This window comes from Somniosus microcephalus, chromosome 6 (genome assembly GCF_052327205.1).
Source record: "Somniosus microcephalus isolate GS21.2 chromosome 6, FLI_Smic_1.0, whole genome shotgun sequence".
NCBI lineage: Eukaryota > Metazoa > Chordata > Chondrichthyes > Squaliformes > Somniosidae > Somniosus > Somniosus microcephalus.
The window spans coordinates 68,383,238-68,408,481 of NC_140992.1; the positions used below are offsets into that span (position 1 = coordinate 68,383,238).

Sequence of the window (25,244 nt, forward strand, 5' to 3'; positions counted from 1 at the left end):
AGTTAGGGATAGTGTTGTATTTAGTTTGTATTCAGTGTAAGGTTAAAGGTCAGTGGTTAGAATTCCAAAACCAGAGAATTTGGAAGGAACACTATGTAAAGGTGGAGGGTGATATGCCGGTTTAAGTCTTTTCCCTGTATTATAAAGGATTGTTGTTTCTTTGTGTTTGTTATTTTTAATAAAGGTTTTTTTTTCCTTTTGTTGTTTTTGCGAAGCGGTGTAATAAAGGTATGTGTACCAAGTGGTGCAGGGGTGTTGGACCCCCTCCATGCTTGGATTTGTGTGTAAAGTCTGTAATTTTGCCCTCGGTATGCTGATGTACACTACATTTTCGCGGAATGGGAAGTGCATGTGTCGTGGGTATTACAGGGGAAGGTTGACTATGGAGGGTCAGAAAAATTTTGCTCACCTTAAAAGTATGAAACTTCAAGCAAGTTTTAGTATCACAGGGGGGAGTGTAAGATTTGCAAAATTTCTGCATTTCCCCGAAGGCTGTTATTAATAAACGGGACCCTGCGTAGACATTTTAAATCAAAAAAGGGTACCCAAGATGGCATCCGTGCCTTGTGGCAGAAAGCCTGTGGGATTTTAAAATGAACTCTGCAACGCAGACAGTTTGTGGATCGAAACCCAAGCTGCAGTTTTCTGTGAAGAGAGACTTTGTATTTTGAAACCAGACAGGACTCTGAATTATGTATTAGACCGAATTGGAGACAACTCTAAATTCAGTTAGGCCCATAGTTAAGGCCATCAAGCAGTCTACATATATAATCAGAAACAGATTAAGAGGGCCATCGAGGCTGGACAGGCCCATCAAGGAACATTCATGACAATACAAGTCAATTATCGGGCCGGTAGATGCGATTACCGGCCATCTAAAAACAGATAGCATGGATTGCTACCATTATTTAAAATAGCCCGCCAAGATTAAGACAAAGAACTAACCTGATTTGATTGGTGAGCATGAAGTTCTGACCCCTCATAGCTTAATCTAGTTAGGTATAGGGGGTGGGATAAGGATAAGGGGATTGTTAAGATAGTTGTTTTTCCCTCGATGTGCCGTGTGTTCCCCATTCCCTGTATAATTATAGTTATTCTGTTGTATTTTTGCCTGTAGAAGTGTACACTAGTAATTTTCCATAAGATTGTATCAAGTTTTTCCTCTTCAATAAAATCTTGGTTTTTGTTTACATCCAACCACCTGTCTACTCGAGTCTTCTCTGTACCGCTGCCTTGTACCTAAGTCTGGTGTCTGGAACCCAGGGGCGTGGGAGCGATTCGAACCACTCACAAAACAGTCAGAGACATAACTGACTGGGCGCACGCGCCACCACCACAGGCCACCCCCTACAGAGACACCAGGTGACAACACACCTATCTGTCTTGATGGTCTCACCGACATGGGTGTATCTGAGCTGGTGCATGGTGTGCTTGCGTCCTGTGACGGTGCACCCTCAGATTTAGCAACCTCCTCTGAGGAGTCGTCTTCCTCCTCCGGCACCACCGCCTGTTGGACACTTCATGGGCCTGTGGGAGATTAAAGACATGAATTAGAGTGGTCATGGTAAGAATGTTTTCAGTGAACATTTTGCACATGATCATATTTCACTGGCTGTTGTATGCCATGTGTCTGTGTGATATTTAATTCTGTCACCGGGTAGCTGAGAGCTCCCCATCTCTCCATCTCCCACCGCCATGCACGCCATCACGCCACTTATTTCAAGTCCGTTGCTATGACTGGAGGGCCATCTTCTATTCTCTACCTCTCTCTGGTGTTCTGTGCTCTCTTCTCCTGCAAGGAGGGAAACAAGAGACCTTTGAATGAGAGTAATGAAAAGAGTGGAATGGATGGACAATATCTGTAGAGGGTGACTATGAGAGAGAGAGACGTGACATTGCATTAAGATGTCAGTGAGTGTTAGTGGTGGATGGTCAGATGGGGATGTGAGGAATTGCAGAGAGAGAGGGGGATGGGTGCATCTGCAAGGTAGGTTGGTGTGAGGAGTGATGTGCAGGAGTGGGTTTGGGAAGGCAGAGTGAGGGGGTTGAGGTGACAAGCACATCAGGATGTAGCTGAATGTGCCATTGTACTCACCTTTCCTGCCCTCATAAGGTCATTAAATCTCTTCCTGCATTGCATCCAGGAGCATGGCACCACATTCCTGCTGCTCACCTCCTCTGCCATCTCCAGCCATGCCTTCTTCGTAATTGAGGCTTGCTTCTTCCTCCCATCAGCAGGAAATAAAATCGCCCTGTGGGCCCTAATACAGCGCAGCAGGAGGTCCAGGGAGGCATCACTAAAGTGAGGGGCAGCTTTAGTATGTTGAGAATCCATTTCTTTCTGCAGCCAATCATTCTCCCACCTCCACAAACCTTCAACTGTCATCTTTTCAGTGTTCCTTTAAATACCTCTGCTGAAACAGATCTATGCGTGACGTCATCATGCCTGCTCGTGTTAATTGGTCAGGAAACCCGGAAGTCAGAGGCAAATGTAGTGGCTTCACTAAAAAGCCACTGAAACGCGCTGCTTAAACTTCCAGGTTCCCCATGCGCTCCACGGCTCCCCTGCTGCCAGCTCGTTGGACAGTGAAAATTCCGGTCAATTTGAACAATTCTTATGTCCAGCTACAACAGTTAAAATGGGCTAGTACATTTATACTGTTTCCAGCTTTTAGATTCAAAGGGTCCAGCTAATTCTCACCACTTCAAAATACTGGATTAGGTATGAGCACACTGTATCCTAGTTAAGTAGAAATCAACCACTCCACCACTCGTTCTTAACCATCAGTTAATATTGGAATTGCTAGCATTCTCAGCCTTTGTGTAATGTGTTCTTATTCATTTAATATATTTATTTGCTCACATGGCAATTGAAATGTGGCTGGGTGAAAGGTCTTGTACACCCCTGAAAGCCAAAAAGAGCAGAGTGTAAGAGAACTCTGTTCTCGTCAGGCTGTAGAAAAGTTAATTACTGGTTCTGTGTCCAAATCATAGAACTATACGTCACTTAGATTGCTTTTTTAAAAATATTTTAGGCACAATAGAAGAAAGGACCAAAGAATTATGTCCAGTGTCAGTTATTCTAAGTATGTCATGTTCTTCTGCTAGGGTCTGGGTCCCTGTTTGAAGCCAGAGTACCTGACGTAATAAAACTCACTATGCACTTAGAGTATAAAGTAAGGCGTTAATCAACTTGTTTCAGAACATGGAGGTCTAGTTGTACTTCACTAGTTCCTGTCTTACAAAATGTCCCTGGGCAAGCTGGGCCTACGCCCGCGTATTTATACTCCTTGGACGGCGCCACCAGCTGACTGTCCAGTGTTATTTCATGAGTAGCTTCTTTATGATGAGATTTATAACATTCTTCCTGCCTAAAAGATTTGTTAGTCCGATAACTTCCTCCTAACGGATTAGGTGGACCACGAATAGCCGCAGTCTTTTAGATCTTTGTTTATGGCTAGAAGGTAAGTCTCCCCGGACCGTGTCTTGATCCCTGGGCCGCTTGATCCGTACCAGTGGATCGACAGGGCCCGTGTTGCCCTGATCAACCCAAGGGAAGCTGGGGAGATCGTGACTCCGGGTGCGGGTCGCCACAGGCGCAGAGCTGGCTTCATCCTGTTTGATAGCTGGGGATTGACCGGCGTCCTGACCTTGGGTGGCCATCCCACGGGGAGCGCTCGGCTCCCCGAGTGGATCCGGTGGGGCAGCCAGCAGATCTCTCGATGACCCAGGTAGGGAGTCATCTTCGAGGGAGCGCAGAGTGCCGGCATCATCCCCGTGGGTCCCTCTATCAGTTGGGTCCGTGGGACCGGCTGGACAGGGAGCCAGGTCCCGGAGCGAAACGGTGGACTCCCGGCCATCAGGGTACCGCACGTGCGCGTACGTGGGATTAACGTCCGTGAGTTCTACGTCATCGACGAGGGGATCGTTTTTAGAAGATCGGACGAATCTTCGGAGCAGCACGGGGCCGGGAGCTGCCAACCACGATGGTAGGGACGTCCCATGAGTGGAGCGACGCTGGAACCTGAAGAATCGCTCGTGAAGCGTGACATTGGTAAACGTAGAAAGGAGAGACCTGATGGAATGCAACGTGTCAGGGAGCATAGTTTCCCACTGCTGGTCTGGTAGGTTGCGTGACCTTAGTGCACAACAAACAGCGTTCCAAATGATAGCGTTGTATCTCTCAACCTGTCCGTTACCAATGGGATGGTACGGTGTCGTTTTACTTATGGTGATTCCCTGTTGGGAAAGATAACTTTTAAGTTCGCTTGACATGAAGGAGGGACCCCGATCAGAGTGGATGAAATTGGCCGTACCGCAAAGGGAAAAGACTTGATCAAGACATTTGATCACTGTGGAAGTAAGCATATTGGGACAGGGGAAAGCAAAGGGAAAGCATGAATATTCGTCCACCATAGTAAGTAAGTAGGTGTTTCGCGTTGAGGAAGGCAATGGCCCTTTAAAGTCAATGCTGAGTCGCTGCATAGCGTGTTATGAGCGAGTGATGGATGGAAGAATTGCGGTTTTAATTCTGCACAAATTCTACAAGAGGAGCATGTTCTTTTCACATCTTCCGTAGAAAATGGGAGATTTTTAGATCACACAAAGTGCAACATATGGGTAACGCCAGGATGGCATAATTCAGTATGAAGATCTGCAAGAGTCGAAGTTGACATAGAAGAGCAGAATGCCCGCGTGAGGGTATCCGGGGCCACATTCTCTTTGCCGGGTCGATAATGTATGGTGTATCCAAAAGGTGGTCAATTCCATCCTCCAGAGTTGTATTTTGCTTTTGTTGATCTTAGTGCATTTCCGGTTATCCAGCATAAAGGCCACGGAGCGCTGATCAGTTATAAGTGTGAAATGGCGAAGAGCGAGAAAATAACTCCATTTACATACAGCTTCGATGATGGCCGTAGCCTCCTTCTCGACAGGGGGATTATGGAGCTCGCTACCCTGCAAAGTTCTGGACAGAAATGCAACGGGTCGACCACCTTGATTCAAGGTAGCAGAGATCGCCGCATCCGATGCATCGCACTCGACCATAAAAGGAAGATTTTCATCAATGGAACAAAGCGTGGCTTTTTCCAGTCGTCACTTGAGGAGGTTGAAAGCTGAAATAGCCGTTACCTCCAATGGAAATGACTTTGCATAAAGCAGGGGCTGGATCTTGTCGGAGAAGTGGGGTATCCATTTCGCATAATAGGTGAACATGCCGAGTGCCCAACGAAGAGAGCCGAGATTCATAGGGGGAGGGAGCGCCTGAAGTGGACAAAGTCGCTCCGGATCCGGTTTGATGACACCGTTGCCCACCCAGTAGCCAAGGATGTTGACTGATGGTACTGATTTCACAGATTTGGACTCATTTAAGGTTAAGTTGCGACAACGGACAATGTCAAAAAAAATTTGGAGGTTGGCATCATGCTCCTTCTGGTCATGACTAGCAATGGTGATATTATCCAGATAGGGAAAAGTGTCCGTTAAGTTCTCCTGTTTGACTAGGCTATCCATTGCCCACTGAAAGACGGCCACCCCATTGGTGACCCCAAATGGAAGGCGACAAAACTGGTAAAGCCGACCATTGGCCTCAAAGGCCATATACTTTTTGTCAGAGTCCTTTAACGGTACTTGATGATATGCGCTCTTTAAATCAAAAGTTGAAAATACCTTGTAGTTGGCAAGGTTATTGACCATGTCGTCGATGCGTGGTAGTGGGTAGGCATCCAGGTCGGTATACTGGTTAATAGTTTGCGAGTAATCGATGCAAAGATGTTTCTTGTGTTGCTTCAGAGGATTTTTAACAATGGCGACTTGAGCCCGCCAGGAAGATGAACATGGCTCAATGATACCATCAGCTAGAAGGCGAGAGATTTCTGCCTCGATAAAGGATCGATCATCTTGGCTGAGACGTCATGATTTAGTGACTATGGGCTTACATCGGGGGGAAAGATTGGCAAAGAAGGAGGGCTCATCGAGCGAAGCCGCCAAAAGCGCACAAAACGGTACTTTAGAAATAGTAAGGTCCGGCTTTGACCCTCCAAACACAAAAGTGAGTCTTTTGTGTTGTTTCTGGAAATCCTGTCCCAGGAGTACATCACTGCATAGGTTTTTGGAGCACCCCGAGCCGGGTGGAGAAATAAGTGCGGCCATTGAGAATAAGGTCGACAAGACAAAAGCCGGAAGAATTGGTGGTCGGTGTCGTCAGAGCCATTGCAATTTCCCTGTCCGAGGGGTAAATACGCAGCTTTAACTTACTGACAGCCTGCTCACTAATGAAGCTGTCAGAGCTGCATGAGTCGATTCATGCACTCAAAATGTGTCCATTTACCAAAACCTTCGTGGCTGCATGGGACAGACTTTGGGGAAAAACAGTTGTGATGGGAGGAGGGGCAGTTTTACCCTTGACAGCTGTAACCTTAGTAGTGGTTCTTGGGGGAGGAGCAGTTTCATAGGTAGCAGCTGTAACCTTAGTAGTGGCTCTTGGGGGAGGAGCAGTTTCATAGGTAGCAGCTGTAACCTTAGTAGTGGCTCTTGGGGGAGGAGCGGTTTTATAGATAGTAGCTGCAAAACTAACAGGAGCTCTCGACCGGTATACCTTAGAAAAGTGGCCTTTCTTACTAACAGCGGCTCTTGACTGGCATACCTTAGAAAAGTGACCTTTCTTGCTGCAATGATTGCAGGTTGCGTTACGAGCAGGACAACATTTCCTATAATGGAACGCACCTCCACAGAAGAAACACTTCATTCCAGATTGCCAAGATGCCGCTAGGGCAGGGTCGTCATCAGTGAAGGTTTCTAGGGTAGGGTTGTCATCAGCCAGGTTGGAGTCGTCATCCGTGAGGGCTTCCGCCCGAGGCCTATCGAAGGAGTCACTAAAAGTGAGAGCAGCAGCCCGTGCACATGGTGAAAGATAGGTATCTGCATTCCTCTTTGCCAAGTCCAGAGAACATGCCTGGTCATAGGCAGCCTGTAATTTGAGGGTTTCATTTTCCAACAGATGCTGACGTATGAAGGGAGAAGCAATCCCATTAATAAAGGAATCATGAATTAACTCCTCCTGGTACTGCTCAGCTGTAACAGCTTTAAGATTACAATCCTTGCTGAGCCTGCAAAGTTTCTGAAGGAATTCATCAAGTGATTCCCCAGGTTGTTGTCGCGTTGTGGCCAGTAGATACCAAGCAAAAATTTTGTTTGGGGACTTGACATATAGCTGCTGTAGTATTTGAATAGCGCCATCATAGTCTACACAGTCTTCGATATAATCAAACACATGAGGGGATACATAATTAGCAAGCATTCATAACTTATTAGGAACATTCTCACCACACTCCTCAAGGAAGTTGCTAAAGGTACGATACCAGTGTTTCCATACCTTAACAGCTGTAAGTGAATTCGGGTCCAGGTCGAGACGGGCGGGTCTGAGTAGTTTCTCCATGATGGATCGATTACTTGTCTGAGTTCCCTTCTACGGTTCGAGTCGTAGCTAGCTGTTCCCGAAATCACCCAAAGCGTGGAGTCGATATCAAGTTGATTAAATTGACGTAATAAAACTCACTACGCACTTGGTTTGAGCATAAAGCAAGGCTTTAATCAACTTGTTTCAGAACATGGAGGTCTAGTTGTGCTTCACTGGTTCCTGTCTTACAAAATGTCCCTGGGCAAGCTGGGCCCACGCCCGAGTATTTAGACTCCTTGGACGGTGCCACCAGCTGGCCGTTCAGTGTTATTTCATGAGTAGTTTCTTTATGGTGGTGAGATTTATAACAGTACCAAACTCTAAATTTTATATATGACTGTGAGGCATAGTCCAAGAGCTTTGGATGAGGGGGATTAATCTCTGCCACACTTTTTTCACAAAAGGACAGCCCCACAGTACATGTATTCAGTTCTGCACCCTTTGTAGATACATATTGTATCATGTCCAAAAAAAGGCTTATAATGTTGCCAAAAATAGTAAGCCTGAGGTAACAACAGAAAATGCTGGAAAAACTCAGCAGGTCAGGCAACATCCGTGGAGAGAAATTTGAGTTGACGTTTCGGGTCGAACCCTTCTTGGGAGGATTTTAGAATTAAGCAAATGATGACCAGAAAATTGATAAAGAAAGAGAAAAGATAATATGAGAGTAAAACTAGCAAGTGACATAAAAAGATTGTAAAAGCTTCTATAGATACGTAAAAAGGAACAGATTGGCAAATGTAAACATGGGCCCCTTAGAGGCAGAGGCGCGAGAAATTAAAGTGGAGAATAAGGAAATGGCAGAGACATTAAACAAATACTTTGTATCTGTCTTCATGATAGAAGACACAAATAACATTTTGGAAATCATGGGGAACCAAGGGTCTAGTGAGAATGAGGAACTTAAAGAAATTAGTATTAGTAAAGAAATTGTACTGGAGACATTAATGGGACTAAAAGTGGACAAATCCCCTGAACCTGATGGCCTACATGGGTTTTAAAAGAGGTAGCTACAGAGATAGTGGATGCATTAGTTTTGATCTTCCAGAATTCCCATGATTCTAGAATGGTCCTTGTGGATTGGAAGGTGGCAAACATAACCCCACTACTCAATAAAGGAAGGAGAGAGAAAACAGGGAACTGTAGACCAGTTAGCCTGACATCAGTAGTAGGGAAAATACTAGAATCTATTATTAGGGATGTGGTAACAGGGCACTTAGAGAATCATAATGGGCAGAGTCAACATGGATTTATGAAAGGGAAATTGTGTTTGATAAATCCATTGAGTTTTTTGAGGTTATAACTAGCAGGGTAGATAAGGGGGAAACCAGTGGATGTGCTGTATTTGGATTTTCAGAAGGCATTCGATAAGGTGCCACTCATGAGGTTATTACATAAAATTAGGGCTCATGGGATTGGGGGTAATATATTAGCAAAGATTGAGGATTGGTTAACGGACAGAAAACAGAGTAGGGATAAACGGGTCATTTTCGGGTTGGCATGCTGTAACTAGTGGGGTACCGCAAGGATCAGTGCTTGGGCCTCAGCTATATACAATCTATATCAATGATTTAGATGAGGAGACTGAGTGTAATGTATCCAAGTTTGCTGATGATACAAAGTTAGGTGGGAAAGTAAGCTGTGAGGAGGACGCAAAGAGGCTGCAAAGGGATATAGACAGGTTAAGTGAGTGGGCAAGAACATGGCAGATGGAATATAATATGGAGAAATGTGAAGTTATCCACTTTGGTAGGAAAAATAGAAAAGCAGAATATTTTTTAAATGGCGAGAGACTGGGAAATGTTGGTATTCCTTGTGTATGAATCACAGGAAGTTAACATGCAGGTACAGCAAGCAATTAGACAAACAAATGGTATGTTGGCCTTTATTACAAAGGGATTGGAGTTTAAGAGTAAAGAAGTCTTACTACAAATATATAGGGCCTTGGTGAGACCACACCTGAAGCACTGTGTACAGTTTTGGCCTCCTTACCGAAGAAAGGATATGCTTGCCATAGAGGGAGTGCAATGAAGTTTCACTAGACTGATTCCTGGGATGAGGGGATTGTCCTACGAGGAGAGATTGGGTAGACTCAGCCTATATTCCCCAGAGTTTAGATGAATGAGAGGTGATCTCATTGAAACATATAAAATTCTTGAAGGGCTTGACAGGCTGGGAAGATGTTTTCCCTGGCTGAGGAGTCCAGAACTAGGGGTCATAGTCTCAAAATAATAGTTCAACCATTTAGGACTGAGATGAGGAGAAACTTCTTCACTCAGGGGGTTGTGAATCTTTGGAATTCTCTACCCAGAGAACAGTGGACGCTTACTTGTTGAGTATATTCAAGACAGAGATCGATAGATTTTTGGATACCAAGGGAATCAAGGGATATGGGGTAGTGTGGGAAGGTGGTGTCGATGTAGAAGATCAGCCATGATCTTATTGCATGGCGGAGCCGGCTAGAGGGGCCAAATGGCCTACTCCTGCTCATATTTCTTATGTTCTAATAAAGTCTGGCAAATGTAGCCTTGTAACATGCCTTGATGACTTCCTGTTTTAAGAGCATTAGATTTTCCTTAGCATAAAATCATCAGAGAAAGCAAACAGGTTCAATCTCAATTCTTAAGGAACTGAAGTGTCCCTTCATACAATTTCCAATTTCTCCTCCCAAATCAAAATCAAACAAAAAATCCCTTTTGAGGTTTTCTTCTGACATCTGCTTAAAATTGAACGTACAATAGCAGTGAACAACTAAATCACATTGGGAACCCTTTTGTCTCTGTCCTCTGCTTTCCTGTACATAATTTCATTCTTCACTCTTCCCATTTTACTTCCACATAAGCACTGAGAAACTATTTTATTTATTACTTTCACGATAATTGTTAGGTGTGCAAACCCTTACAATATACACCAAAGAAGTGATCACAGCTTTGATGATTAAAATTCTTCCATTCCTAAACAGATAGCCCTCCATCCATGCATTAACTTTTCCTCTCAGGTTGGATATTACTTCTGCCTATTTTTCTGCAGTACTAGAAACATCTCCTACCACACACACCAAAGAATTTTGGCCATATCCAATTTCAGTGTAAAAGACCTTTCTAAATTGCATGGTTCGATCATATCCCTAAAAACAATGACACACTCAAACGTTCATTTTGGAACCAGTGCCATTTCAAAGGTAAAATTGTCTGGACCACAGCATGAACTGATTGATTATCTCTACATAGTTGCTAGGTCGGGGGTAGATTTTCAACTTGTTGCTGGGACGTAAAACCAGCGTTGTGGATCAGACACCAATTATAGAAATGCTTGATTTTCATTTCCATTGATTTCAACTCGTCAACTGGACATAAAATAATAGTTTACACCTGGAACTTGTAAACCTACCTGAATATCTTTCAACCATATTTCGATGTCATAAATGCATGACACTTCATTATACAGTCATACTGTTAGAACTTCCCTCTTTCCAATAAAGTTTCCACATGAACCTCACTCAATGATTCTTCCTTCTTTCTTCATTATACTGGCCCTGAAAGACTAGCAGTAGCTGAGCATTTAAAAAATGTCATCCAAAGATATTCTCATCATCCAGGAGTTTAATTGCAGAGTTTCAATCATGTGGGCTAAAACTGAGGCTTTCTGCAGAAGCTGCCTACCGAAATCAAATCCGGTAAGGTTCTCATTCTCTACTTTCTTTCTCAATACCATTGCTACCTTATTAATGTGCCAGTTTCCTGTTTTTTTCCCTCAGTTCTTCGGATTCCTTATCCTAATATGAATGCTCCAAAATATGGGAAGTAACCGACTCTTATGCATCTTCTGAGGAAAGATTATCCTAGTCCCTAGTGGGATAATTGTTGAGTTTTATATAGCAAGACCCAAAACACAACCTTCTTAACACTGGAACAAAAAGAGCTGAGCTATAGTAGTGGTCTGGCCTTTCATACCGATTAGGAATTTCTGCATATGCTGCCTTATCAATGCTGGGTGATAGTCATGCCAGTAACATGCTGGTGTCCAGCATTGCTAGGTGTTTTAATTTTAAATGGCCCACTCCAGCGAGGTCAATCAATCGCATGGAGATTAACGCACTCTTCCAGGAAAAGAAAGAGGTTTAGCAGTCGGCACAGACTCCATGGATTTTTAGATTATGAACATATACCCTTATTAAAAACTGGACAGGCTGTTTGGGGGGGAAGTTGTGGAAAACCACTCAAGCTGAAGGTGGCTGATGTAAGCAGGTTGCATTCGTATGGTAACGGACTATCCTTGGGAACAATGGCCCAAGAGGCCCACTCCCAAGTCATGAATAACGAGGCTGGCGACTCATCGTTTCTGAAGCTGAGCTCATTAAGTTAAATTAGCTGGGAGATCGAAACGAGATCTAAACCATCCAAACCTGGGAGGAGGCCTGGAAACCATTTCCCTGAGGCCATCTGTCCATTAAAACCACAGACAGCGGTCTGTGTATTGGAGGGGTATATCAGAGAGCTGTTTTGGATAGCTCTCTCTCTGCCCTTCCCACAATGGAACGTAAAGAGGAGCTGAGCCTTGCTCTTCCAACCGAGATGGACTTCGACTAAGGCTGAGACTCGCATGCCGCAAGGCCGGTACGGAACCAGGTAGCAGAGACGTATGGGAGGAAGCTGCAAGCAAGATCAAGGGCAATCTAGGTGAGCATTGCCAAGCCTGCACACCCACAAGATCACTTAGCTGTGTGAGGGGGTGCCTGTATATTCCTACCAAACCAGAGGGGGCTGAGTGTTGGAAGGGTCCTGTGATAGTTTAGTTCACGGGGGGGTGTTTTTAGGCCGTGGTAAGTCAGCACGGCAGGGGCTTGTTGGACAAGTTAGGGCTGTACTGTTTTAAACTGTACTGTTGTGTTCACACCGCTTGTACTGTATGCGAGTGGAGTGGTTTTGTCAACCTTAATAAATACTGTACGGGTGAGCCTGAAAACGCTGTCCGTGTTCCAATCTGTCCTCAGTAATCCCTATCGTCCAGAACTTGTAATAAGGGGGTTTGTATGCTCGCTACGGGTGAGGCGAAACCACTTACAATAATTGGCGATTGCGGCAAGGCCTATAGGAAATTGGCCACCGCAAAAACCGGTTACAGAGGTGCCACACCTCTGCCCAGGTGGTGGCCAGCTCCTTTAAGCTGCTGCAGGCACTAGTGTCCTGGGACAACACTGATTTTCTGTCCTGCTCTCCCCATGGCGGCCTTCCAGGAATCATTTGCATAAGGCCAACCCCCAAAAATTTGCCAAGGTCAGTGGTAGGACAGATGAACGGGCAGGAGTCGTGCCCCACCACACTTTCAGTGGCATTTCTGCCAGAGCTTAAATTCTAGTCTACTGCTTGGGAATATGCAAGGTGATTTCTCAGAGCTGCTACAGCCCAGGCAAATGTAGCAGTGTTACAAATAGAAAGCTCGGCTCTAGGGAGTGCCCCTGGATCATAAAAGTTTCTCGTCCTTTCAAAATTAAACGCAACGTTTGACGCCAACTTTAATTGAATTAACCATCAAAAGAATAGTACCTGACCCTGTGACAATAACACCAATCTTGAATTACACTTTACAACGGCTTCTCTGTTTAGCAATTATGAAAGAAAGAACCACCTGGTAGCCAATGGTTTACTCACAACCACTGAAGTACAGGAAACTTTGTGCTATCCGGCACCGACGGGACCAAGCTGTTGCCGTTCCCTCAAAACTGTCGGACACTCCAGCTCTAATGTTGAAGCATACGGAGGTTTTCATCTCTGTATCTGACAACAAACACTGTTGCTTAACAACAGCTTCTAAACAGTCGGCTGCAGCTGCAAGCGTCTCTAGCTGAAGCTGTTGCTATAGCTACAGACCTTGCAGTGCCTGACTGGGGGAAAAAAAAAAGCAACGAAAAGAAAAAAAACGGCCCCTGATTTTTGCCGGTGGCTCGAGCTTGCCGGACATTTAGCCTCCGGATAACACAAAGTTTCCTGTACCATGGAAAGCACATCTTTGGTCATTCAAGAGACAGAGGTGTTAACACCTTTAAAACGTCTTGTCTCAGTCACCAAAAGGAAATCATGTTTTCCTGCAGACTGAGTACTTGTCCTCAATTTCGTAACTGACTGGAGTAAAAGCAACTTCCAAAACTTTAAAAATGAGCAAAGCTGGATCCTTTGCCTACTCACCTGATCGCTAAACTCATCTCTATTACAGCTCGTATTACACAATTTTGTCATTAATAAGACAATAGAACTGAAAACTGCACTGAGGCTAAAGCTCAAATAAAGAACGTGTTTCTAGTTTCCAGCATTATTATATAATATGGTGGTTAGTCTTCTGAAGAATTCATATAGCACCTTTCATGACATCAGGATGTCCAAAAGCACTTCATAGCCAATGAAGTATTTTTGAAGTGTAGTCATTTGTTTTTTTGTTCCTGGAATGTGGGTGTCGCTGGCAAGGCCAGCATTTATTGCCCATCCCCAATTGCCCTTGAGAAGGTGGTGGTGAGCCGCTTTCCTGAACCGCTGCAGTCTATGTGGTGAAGGTACTCCCACAGTGCTGTTAGGGAGGGAGTTCCAGGATTTTGACCCAGCGATGAAGAAGGAATGGTGATATATTTCCAAGTCAGGATGGTGTGTAACTTGGAGGGGAACTTGCAGGTGATGGTTTTCCCATGCGCCTGCTGCCCTTGGCTTTCTAGGTGGTAGGGGCCGCTGGTTTGGAAAGTGCTGCCGAAGGAGCCTTGGCAAATTGCTGTAGATGGTACGCACTGCAGCCAAATTGCGTCAGTGGTGCAGGGAGTGAATGTTTAAGGTGGTGGATGGGGTGCCAATCAAGCGGGCTGCTTTGTCCTGGGTGGTGTCAAGCTTCTTGAGTGTTGTTGGAGTTGCACTCATCCAAGCAAGTGGAAAGTATTCCATCACACTCCTGACTTGTGCCTTGTAGATGGTGGAAAGACTTTGAGGAGTCAGGAGGTGAGACACTCGCCGCAGGATACCCAGCCTCTGATCTGCTCTTGTTGCCACAGTATTTATGTGGCTGGTTTAGTTAAGTTTCTGGTCAATGGTGACCCCCAGGGTGTTGATGGTGGGGGATTCGGTGATTGTAATGCCGTTGAAGGTCAAGGGGCGGTGGTTAGACTCTCACTTGTTGGAAATAGTCATTGCCTGGCATATAAGTGGCAAGTAACATTCACGTCACACATCAGCCGAAGCCTGAATGGTATCCAGGTCTTGCTGCATTCAGGCATGGACTGCTTCATTATCTGAGGAGTTGTGAATGGAACTGAACACTCTGCAATCATCTGTGAACATCCCCACTTCTGACCTTATGATGGAGGGAAGGTCATCGATGAAGCAGCTGAAGATGGTTTGGCCTAGGACACTACCCTGAGGAACTCCTGCAGCGATGTTCTGGGGCTGTGATGATTGACCTCCAACAACCACAACCATCTTCTTTTGTGCTAGGTACGACTCCAGCCACTGGAAAGTTTTCTGCCCGATTCCCATTGACTTCAATTTTACCAGGGTTCCTTGATGCCACACTCGGTCAAATGCTGCCTTGATGTCAAGGGCAGTCACTCTCGCCTCACCTCTGGAATTCAGCTCTTTTGCCCACATTTGGACCAAGGCTGTAATGAGTTCTGGAGCCAAGTGGTCCTAGTGGTACCCAAAATGAGCACCGGTGAACAGATTATTGGTGAGTAAGTGCCGCTTGATAGCACTATAGACGACATCTTCCATCACTTTGCTGATGATTGGGAGTAGACTGATGGGGTGGTAATTGTCTGGATTGGATCTGTCCTGTTTTTTATGGACAGGACATGCCTGGGCAATTTTCCACATTGTCGGATAGATGCCAGTGTTGTAGCTGTACTGGAACAGCTTGGCTAGAGGTGCGGCTAGCTCTGGAGCACAAGTCTTCAGCACGACAGCCGGGATATTGAAGGGGCCCATAGCCTTTGCTGTATCCAATGCGTTCAGCCATTTCTGGATATCACGTGCAGTGAATCAAATTGGCTGAAGACTGGCTTCTGTGATGGTGGGGACCTCAGGAGGAGGCTTATATGGGTCATCCACTCAGCAACTCTGGCTGAAGCTCATTGCAAACGCTTCAGCCTTGTGTTGTGCACTCGTGTGCTGGGTACGCCTGGTGCTACTCCTGGCATGCTCTTCTGCACTCCTCATTGAACCAGGGTTGGTCCCCTGGCTTGATGGTAATGGTAGAGTGAGGGATATGCCGGGCCACGAGGTTACAGATTGTGGTGGAATACAATTCTGCTGTTGCTGATGGCCCACAGCGCCTCATAGATCTCCAGTTTTGAGCTGCTATATCTGTTCTAAATCTATCTCAATTAGCACGGTGATAGTGCAACACAACACGAAGGAGGGTGTTCAGTGTAAAGATGGGACTTCGTCTCCACAGGACTGTGCGGTGGTCACTGCTACTAATGCTGTCATGGACAGATGCATCTGCGACAAGTAGATTGGTGAGGATGAGGTCAAGTAGGTTTTTCCTTCGTGTTGGTTCTCTCACTACCGGCCACAGGCTCAGTCTGGCAGCTATGTCCTTCAGGACTCAGCCAGCTCGGTCAGTAGTGGTGCTACTGAGCCACTCTTGGTGATGGACATTGAAGTCCCCCACCCAGAGTACATTCTGTGCCCTTGCTACCCTCAGTGCTTCTTCCAAGTGGTGTTCAACATGGAGGAGTACTGATTCTTCAGCTGAGGGAGGGTGGTAGGTGGTAATCTGCAGGAGATTTCCTTGCCCATGCTTGACCTGAAGCCATGAGACTTCATGTGGTCCGGAGTCAATGTTGAGGATTCCCAGGGCCACTCCCTCCTGACTGTAATACCACTGCGCCACCACCTCTGGTGGGACTGTCTTGCCGGTGGGACAGGCCACTGTAAGGTTCCATAAACAGCAATGAGATAAAAGACCAGATAATCTGTTTGGAAGGATAAAAGTCAAGAAATGATTGAGCAGTTAAAAAGTGTTTTACCTCAGGACATTGCTTAGTTATTATCTGTAGAAGGCGGAGCAGATGCTGCTGCTCAGATGGCTCCAGTCGTGACATCAGTTGGACTAGCTCCATCATGTGGCAGTTAATAGGTTCAGGCTGCTTCTCATACACTGAAGGTAAAACACGCAGCAACATAGAATTCCCTGTGAGCACAGCAAGAAAATAAAGTTGAAGGTTTTGGGTTCAACAGTTTGTAAATGATCAGAAAACCATTCCTCAGTGTGCTTAAAGGAATCTGTTATAATGAAACAAAAGGGGATACCACGAAAAGTATGCAAGGTATCACAGCCATATTTAAGGAAACAAGCAACAGTTAATTTAGTTCTTCCTTTACTGAAAATAAATGTTTGAAAATGCTGAATGGGGTAGGAATAATTTACAGCACAACAGGTGACCTCAACGTTATTACAACCTACATACCATTCATAAATTTAAACCGTAACATAAGGAAGTTATTAGTGAACTGAACAGTGGGGCAAGCTTTAAAACTATTTAACCTTTTCATGACATACAGAATACAATTCTGTGTTTGTTATGAGGAATTTTTTTAATGTGTCTGCTATTTGACAGAATTTTATATGGTTCAAAGTAGTCAATTTTGAATTCAGAGAATGATGTACTTGGCAATTTTATCAACTGATCAAAATGTAACAGTCCATATTAAAATACAAGTCTAACCTTATACAATCAAATAAACATTTTATTTTCCTTGCTAATCTTTCCTTATCTTCAAAAGCCTCCTAAAAACTTTTCTTTCTGACTGTGCCTTTGGTCTCCAATCCCCCCCCCCCCCAAGTTCCTTACTTCGGACTCGGTATGCAACTGCCCCCTCCCCCCTTGTAAAACAGAGAGAGAGATTTCTTTAACATGAGGAGATTTAAATAAATGCAGGTGGTGTACCTCAGCTCAAATAGGTTGCATTCATGGAAAGATTAGTACACAAAACTTTTTGGGGGACTTAAAAAATCTCTTCTCTTAATTTGGTATTCTTACACTACACAACTTTAACTAGCAGAAAAAAATAGCAAACAATCTCCTCTCAGGACACAGTCAATTCCACCCGAGGACATTTGTTAGTCCTTACTGTTGAGAAATCTCTGACTGCTACTCAATTCTTCCCTATGATGACACATCACATGTTGCTATCAATTCATGCAGCACCCAGAAATAGAAAGTACAAACTCAATGACTAATGAAAAAAGAGATTTTGTTGCTATTTACCTATTTATATACATTTTAAAACGATGACTATCTGAGATCAACGACTAAACATATTTGAGGAGTTTTCTTTCATTAAACTTTTCAAAGCTACCGAAAAAAATTGTACCTAACTACTTTCACATGGAAAAACTGTAAAAATCCTAATGAAATGCAGAAATAAATGCCCTTGCATACTTTCACAATCCCTTGGGACTTGCCCTGCTCTGCCTTTCTACACACTCGTCACTTATTACTACCACTTTATGTTACAAAAATGTATTCCCCAGTGGTAGATCATTACATCTGGCTTGCAATCTAAAGCTTACCCCAATGCTGGGCCCTTTCTTATGTACACCTACCCACATGTGCCCTTAAACCTCAAGTTTCAAGATTGTGTAATTCAACCCCTTTGTTGCGAAAGCAGAACTCTAGCTCATTGCTGCACATACTTTTTACCAATGACAAAGTTCTTGCATCATTCCTCACTCACTATTTATTAAGAGGTTTTGGAGGCTTGCAGTCAGTCTCCTTTAGAGCTCATACTGAAGGAGCCAAATCAACAGAACAGTGCCCTCATACTACTACATACTGAAAAAGAACACAACTCAGAAGAAATGGCTGCATTTGCAATAGTACTATGGATTCTTCTCAACCTGTCCTATATTTTGGCAGAGGATTATGAAGAGATACAATATGGGGTGGAAAATAAAATCTCTGTTTTACCAGGTAAGGTATTTTCATAAGTTAATTTTAGAATTAGATAAACTAATTTTTTTCAATATTGTTTATGATATAATACTTTATGTTTTATAATGCTCTCTGCAGTTTTTCAGTATTATCTTTACTGGAGAAACTGGCAGTTTAAAGTTCTATTCGGTTTAGCTTATACAACAATAGTATTTCACAAATAAAATTGCTTTAAAGACAAGGAAAGAATTTAACCATAAAGAAGGAAATTCGCACTGATTACTAGTAAAATACCACGTCACATAGAACGCACTCTTAATTCCATTAACTCCTACATGTTTGGCAATTTGCTGCTAATCACAGGGAAAGACTTATTACATAAAGGCTCGTCAACTTCTTTGACAAAATGTTAATACACTAAATTTATTCTAACATGTAGCATTGTTGTGTGATGTGTGCTAAAATAATTAAAAAATGAATTACTCTCTAAGTGAATGCAACTACATAGAGTCTGCGCATTTAGATTGGCACAAAATCTAGGCTGACTCTCCAGTGCAGTACTGAGGGTGTACTGCACTGTCGGAGGTGTCGGCTTTCGGAGGAGACATTAAACCGAGGCCCCGTCTGCTCTCAGGTGGACATAAACGATCCCATAGCACTATTTTGAAGAAGAGCGGGGGAGTCCAATACTTATCCCTCAACCAACATTACTGAAAAAAAGAGATTCTGGTTATTATCACATTGCTGTTTTGTGGGAGCTTGCTGTGTGCAAATTGGCTGCTGCATTACCTACATTACAACAGTGAATACACTTCAAAAGTACTTAGTTGGCTGTGAAGCGCTTTGGATGTCCTGAGGCCGTGTAAGACGCTATATAAATACAACTCTTTCTAAAGTTGATTAAAATACAAGCAGATTAATTTTATTTAACATTTATTTAGCTTTTAGGTAAAGCTACAAAGTGATTCTGCTACCAATTATCACATTTAGCAAAATTTCAACAAAAAGTTACAGTATCTAATACAGAGCTATGTATATAGCGATATGAAATCTTCTGTACTTAACACCGAGTACTCACTTAATCTAAAATTATCCTCCCCAGATGGTTCCTGTAAATGCCAAAAAGAATTCACTAAATGGGATAAGCTATTTGTAATGCTGGAGGATTCCCAAATGAAACAGAACATCCTACAGCAATCCGTTGACGAAGTGTTTAAGGTAGAATTGCAAAGTATACGCTCTGAAATGCTCCAGTTTGTAGCCAACTTTGCAGGTACTTGCACAAACGCCATAGAGAGTGCAACTTTGCGTATCACAGCACAAGTGGACAAGAAATTAGCGTACAAACTGGAAGAAGTCAGCAAAACCCAAGTAGAGAATGAATCGGAACAGAAAAATATACTTCAGCAGCTTCTTTTGGTGAGCCAGGATCTGTCCAACAGACTCAGGAAACTTGAGCTAACATGGCAAAAGGCAGTGGATATGAAGGATCAGAGGCTCTCTCTTGACATTCAGAAAATCGTTCCGATAAATTTGCAAGCAACTCTGAATTCCTTGGCAGCTGAACTGCAACAATCTAAAACTGAACTGACAGCATCTCAGAAGTGGTCAGCTAAACACATCTTACCATCAGGTATTCTAGTTCACTATTCTTTTGTGATTTTCTGTAATTCCATCCTCTTAACACCATCCATTATTGAGTCATTGGCAGATTTTAATAGCCGAGAGACTGAAGCAATGAGGTTCAGACCTCTCCCTAGCTTCTAATATCTATGGCATTATGTGGAAAAAAACAAAAGAGCCCTATCCATGCATTAATAAATGCTTCAGAAACAAATCTGCATGGTAGAAAACCCCACCTAGTGTGCTGGGTGAGTACTGGAAATTTAAAATAAATTATAAAGAAAAATTGTAAGATCAAATTTATACCATTAAAGACTGCAATGTGTGTGTGTGTGTGTCTCCGTCCGCCCATCCATCCTATGGGTTGCAAGAGCACATAAACCCTACCTGTATAGGACTAATCACCCTATAGGCTGGTATAAAGACGGTTATACTCACAGAAGGAGGGTTCACGTTACAGCCGGTCAGTCTGTTAATCAGCCTGTGAATCCTTCCACTACTTCACACTTTTCTCCAATGGAAGTATGTGAAGATATGGAAAGCAAACAGATCCAATTTTAACCTTGCCTGCCTTGTGAGAACAGGGCGGGAAAGTGGAGTTGAGGTTGAAGATCGGCCACGATCTTATTGAATGGTGGAGCAGGCTTGAGGCGCTGGGTGGCCTACTCCTGCTCCTATTTCTTATGCTCAATATAAAGTTTCAACATTAATTTTTCATCTTTTAAATATAATTTCTGAACATTTGTCCTAAAATGTGGTTTTTGGTCTTTCTTAAAAAAAGAATTCAGTCAATCGTTGTACAAATAAGCCACCCTGTAGAATGGTACATAGACAGACATTGAAAGTATATAATATTTTCTTCTATTGTCCCTCAGATTGTGATATGGCACTGATTTTTCCTATGCGTTCAAAGAAGATTTTTGCAAGTGTTCATGCTGGTGACATGACTCTAAGCTCATTTACAGCTTGCATATGGGTAAAAGCCACTGATCTGCTGGAAAAAACCATTATGTTCTCCTACGGAACAAAGAGAAATCCTTATCAAATTCAGCTTTACTTCAATCAGTCCTCTGCTGTGCTTTCTGTGCATAGTGACACAAGCAAAATTGTTGCTCAAAACGTAGTCTCCCTCGGTCACTGGGCACACTTCTGTGGAACATGGAGTGCTGAAGATGGAAATACAACACTTTGGGCGAATGGAAAACTTGCTGCTGCTTCTTCAGGAATGGCTGTTGGCCACAATATCCCAGATGGAGGAATACTGCAACTGGGTCAAGAGAAGAACGGCTGCTGCACTGGAGGCGGCTTTGATAAAAACTTGGCCTTTTCAGGAAAGTTGACTGGGTTCAATATATGGGACAGTGTCATTTCTGAATATGAAATACAAGACTTGGCTAGTAGGAAAGATTCCTGCAGCATTAGAGGGAATGTTGTTGGCTGGAGTGTCACAGAGATCGTGCCACAGGGAGGAGCTGAATTTATTTACTATTAAATACATTTGATTTTTTTTCCAAATTAACATGCTCAAATAATGGGTCTCAAATTGTTATATATCTATGATGTTTAATCATAAGAAAAAATAATCCTATTTCTATTACAAAGTCCTCGAGATTCAACTCCAGAGTGAACTTTGTAGTATAAATCTCTCATAGCATTATGCCTGTACAGAAATGCTCTTCTCTAGTAACAGATTTATACTGGTATTAAGACATACATGCCAGGCTGGTGCTACAAGGATTACATTTGGTCCATGATTTTTGTTTGCCAGCAACAACAGAAGTCATGTTACCACATTGTCATCCCTGAAGGCTGGGCATCTGGATTTTAAGATCCAATATCTGCAACACTGTAAAAATTGTACATCTTGTACCTTTTCTCTTTGACTCCCAGAGTGGTCTGACTAGACTAACTTGAGGAACAAGGACAAATGCAGCTTTAATGTAAATTCAAATGAAAAATTATATTTCATAGAATCATAGAATGGTTACAGCTGGTCGAGCCCGTGCCGACTCTCAGCTAGTCCCACTCCCCTGCCCTCTCCCTGCAGCCCTGCAAAAAAATTTCCTTCAAATACTTATCCAATTCCCTTTTAAAAAAATATGATCGAGTCTGCCTCCACCACCCTTTCAGGCAGTGCTTTCCAGATCTTAACCACTCAAAAACAGTTAATGTTCTTAAATACTATTACTTTACTATTTTGATTTAACTGTAATACAAAAAAGCGCATGGTTACTTTTATTTAATGACAAATTACTGATTTGCAAGAAATGTTAAAGGAAGGCACTTAACCTCATCATTCTACAAATGAAAAATGTCATTGCTCAACACATGCTGAAGATGTAAGCAAAATAGTAGCTTTGTAATCTGATTTACGTTGCTTTATGATACTATACGTACAAAGTCTGTATTATACTGTTAAAGTGCTCTAATATCAGTCATCTAATTATTCGATCATAAAGAGTCTAATTTTATAATAAACTGCTGTTAAACAATCTATCAGAATCTGTGTTGTGGAATTTGTGTATTTTTAGTGAAAGCCATGTTGATCACAATGGTTGAAGCACAATTTAATTGGACATTTGAAAGGGAAACTTCTGTGGTACTGTGTAGTTTGGAAGTTTCTAAACTCAAGCTGATCAAGCTGGGAGGTGAATGCGATTGGAGAGGGAAAAAAAATGAACCAGAGTTTAAAACTAAGGTTCACTAAGGGACCACATAGCCGCACCATCACTAAGACCACCTATTTCCACCTCTGTAACATCGCCCAACTCTGCCCCGCCTCAGCTCATCTACTGCTGAAATCCTTGTCCATGCCTTTGTTACCTCTATACTTGACTATTCCAATGCACTCCTAGCTGGACTCCCATGTTCTGCCCTCCGTGATCTTGAGGTCATCCAAAACTCGGCTGGCCGTGTCCTAACTCGCACCAAGTCCCGTTCACCCATCACCCCTGTGCTTGTTAACCTACATTAGCTCCCGGTTAAGCAACGCCTCGATTTAAAAATTCTCATCTTGTTTTCAAATCTCTGCATGGCCTCGCCCCCTCCCTATCTCTGCAATCTCCTCCGGGTCTACAACCCTCGGAGATATCTGCGTTCCTCCAATTCTAGTCTCTTGAGCATCCCCGATTTTAATCGCTCCACCATTGGTGGCCGTGCCTTCAGCTGCCAAAGCCCCAGGCTCCGGAATTCCCTCCCTAAACCTCTTTGCCTCTCTTTGCTCCTTTAAGCTGCTCCTTAAAACCCACCTCTTTGACCAAGCATTTGGTCATATGCCCTAATATCTCCTTATGTGGCTCGCTGTCAAATGTTGTCTGATAATCGCTCCTGTGAAGCGCCTTGAGACGTTTTACTATGTTAAAGGTGCTGCATAAATACAAGTTGTTGTTGTAAGCTGTGTGGCAGCACAGAAGCATCCCATTCGGCCCATCGAGCCTGTGCCGACTCTTTGAAAGAGCTATCCAATTAGTCCCACTCACCTGCTCTTTCCCCATAGCCCAGCAAATGTTTCCTTTTCAAGTATTTATCCAATTCCCTTTTAAAAGTTATTATTGAATCTGCTTCCACCGCCCTTGCAGACAGTGAATTCCAAATCAGAACAACTTGCTGCATAAAAATGTTTCCGCATGTTGCCTCTGGTTCTTTAGCCAATCACCTTAAATCTGTGTCCACTGCAAAATGACCTTGCCACTGGAAACAGTTTCTCCTTATTTACTCCATCAAAGCCATTCATGATTTTGAAGACTTCTATCAAATCTCCCCTTTATCCTTCTCTGCTCTAAGGAGAACAACCCCCATTTCTCCAGTAACTCCAAGTAACTGAAGTCTTTCACCAGAGTGTGGAGGAGGTCTGGAACTCTCTGCCTGAAAGGGTGGGAGAGGCAGAAAGTCTCATTGCATTTAGAAAGTACTTGGATATGCACCTGAGATGCCGTAACCTACAGGGCTACGGACCAAGAGCTGGAAAGTGGGATTAGGCTGGATAACTCTTTTTTGGCCGGCACAGACACGATGGGCCAAATGGTCTCCTTCTGTGCTGTAAATTTCTAGGATTCTATCTCCTCTGCACACTCCAAGGCCTCGACATCCTTCCTAAAGTCTGGTGCCCAGAATTGGCCACAATACTCCAGCTGGGGCCTAACCAGTGTTTTATAAATGTTTTGCATAACTTCCTTGCTTTAGTACGCTCTGCCTCTATTTAGAAAGCCAAGGATCCCGTATGTCTTTTTAACAGCCTTCGCAACTTGTCCTGCCACCTTCAAAGATTTGTGCACTTACATCCCCAGGTCTCTCTGTTACAGCACCCTATTTAAAATGTTACAATTTTGTTTATATTCCCTCTTTTATTCTTCCTACCAAAACGAATCACTTCACACTTCTCAGTGTTAAATTTCATCTGCCATGTGTCTGCCCATTTCATCAGTCTGTCTATGTCCTCGAAGTCTGTTACTATTCTCCTCACTGTTTACTACATCTGAGTTTTATGTCATCTGCGAACTTTGAAATTATGCCCAGTATACCCAAGTCCAGATCATTAATATATAATTGGGCCAGTATTTACTGTCAAAATAACAGTGAAGCTAACGACACTCAGCGTTACTTATGCACAAATCGCACAGCAACTTCAGGCAAGGGCAGATACGTGGTTCATCGTGAAAATCCGGGAACTTCCCAAAAACAGCATCTCAGTGTCTGACTCACCATTCTAATGCATTGAACAGTGTGAAGTTCCTGTATTTGCATGTTAGATACAAACTAAACTCTCCACAGAAAGCTAGGGCTTGTCTATTTCAGTCTAAGTACCCATTTTAACAGCGTGATTAGTCTTAATTACAACCAAACAACCTCTCTGGCACTGAAAATTTACTTTTACAAGCGTGAAGTCTCATTCCTTCAGCTTTTAATTGTTGTTGGAGATTTTTTTTTTTTTTTTTTTTTAAATGTAGGTACTTTTTGTTATTTGTTCTTTCAATCTCTTTTTTCTCTCTCCTAATCCAATCTTTCTTTCCCTCTCTTTATTTCGCTTTAAGTTCCTGGTTTGACATTGAATTCACTATTCTAACTTACACTTACTTCCTGGTTCAGACTCTGTGCTGTTCATTAACAATTCTTCAATCTGACTGGTCATTAGAAGTTAGGGATGCCTAAAAATATATATGGTTCTGTGAATGAAACTGTAACACGAATAATAGTGTTTAAATTATTGTATTAGTGCTCGAGACAAGTAAGGGGTTAATGTATAAATTGTGTTTT

At 43.2% G+C, this 25,244-nt stretch overlaps 2 protein-coding genes across 5 annotated transcripts in view; one reads left to right on the top strand and one right to left on the bottom strand.

The window, feature by feature from the left end:
* The window catches only part of veph1 (ventricular zone expressed PH domain-containing 1), a 390,667-nt gene that overhangs the window by 316,432 nt on the left and 48,991 nt on the right, over positions 1-25,244 (bottom strand). For all 4 annotated transcript variants that reach the window (XM_085990360.1, XM_085990361.1, XM_085990362.1 and 1 more), the window contains one exon: positions 16,461-16,624. In XM_085990360.1, coding sequence (XP_085846486.1) covers positions 16,461-16,624 — 164 coding nt within the window. The remainder of the gene's footprint in view (positions 1-16,460; positions 16,625-25,244) is intronic.
* LOC147115790 (pentraxin-related protein PTX3-like) lies at positions 18,171-22,485 on the top strand. The gene is made up of 3 exons (XM_085990359.1): positions 18,171-18,407; positions 19,471-20,001; positions 20,867-22,485. The coding sequence occupies exons 1-3, from the start codon at positions 18,296-18,298 to the stop codon at positions 21,481-21,483; spliced, it is 1,260 nt and encodes a 419-aa protein (XP_085846485.1). The 5' UTR covers positions 18,171-18,295; the 3' UTR covers positions 21,484-22,485.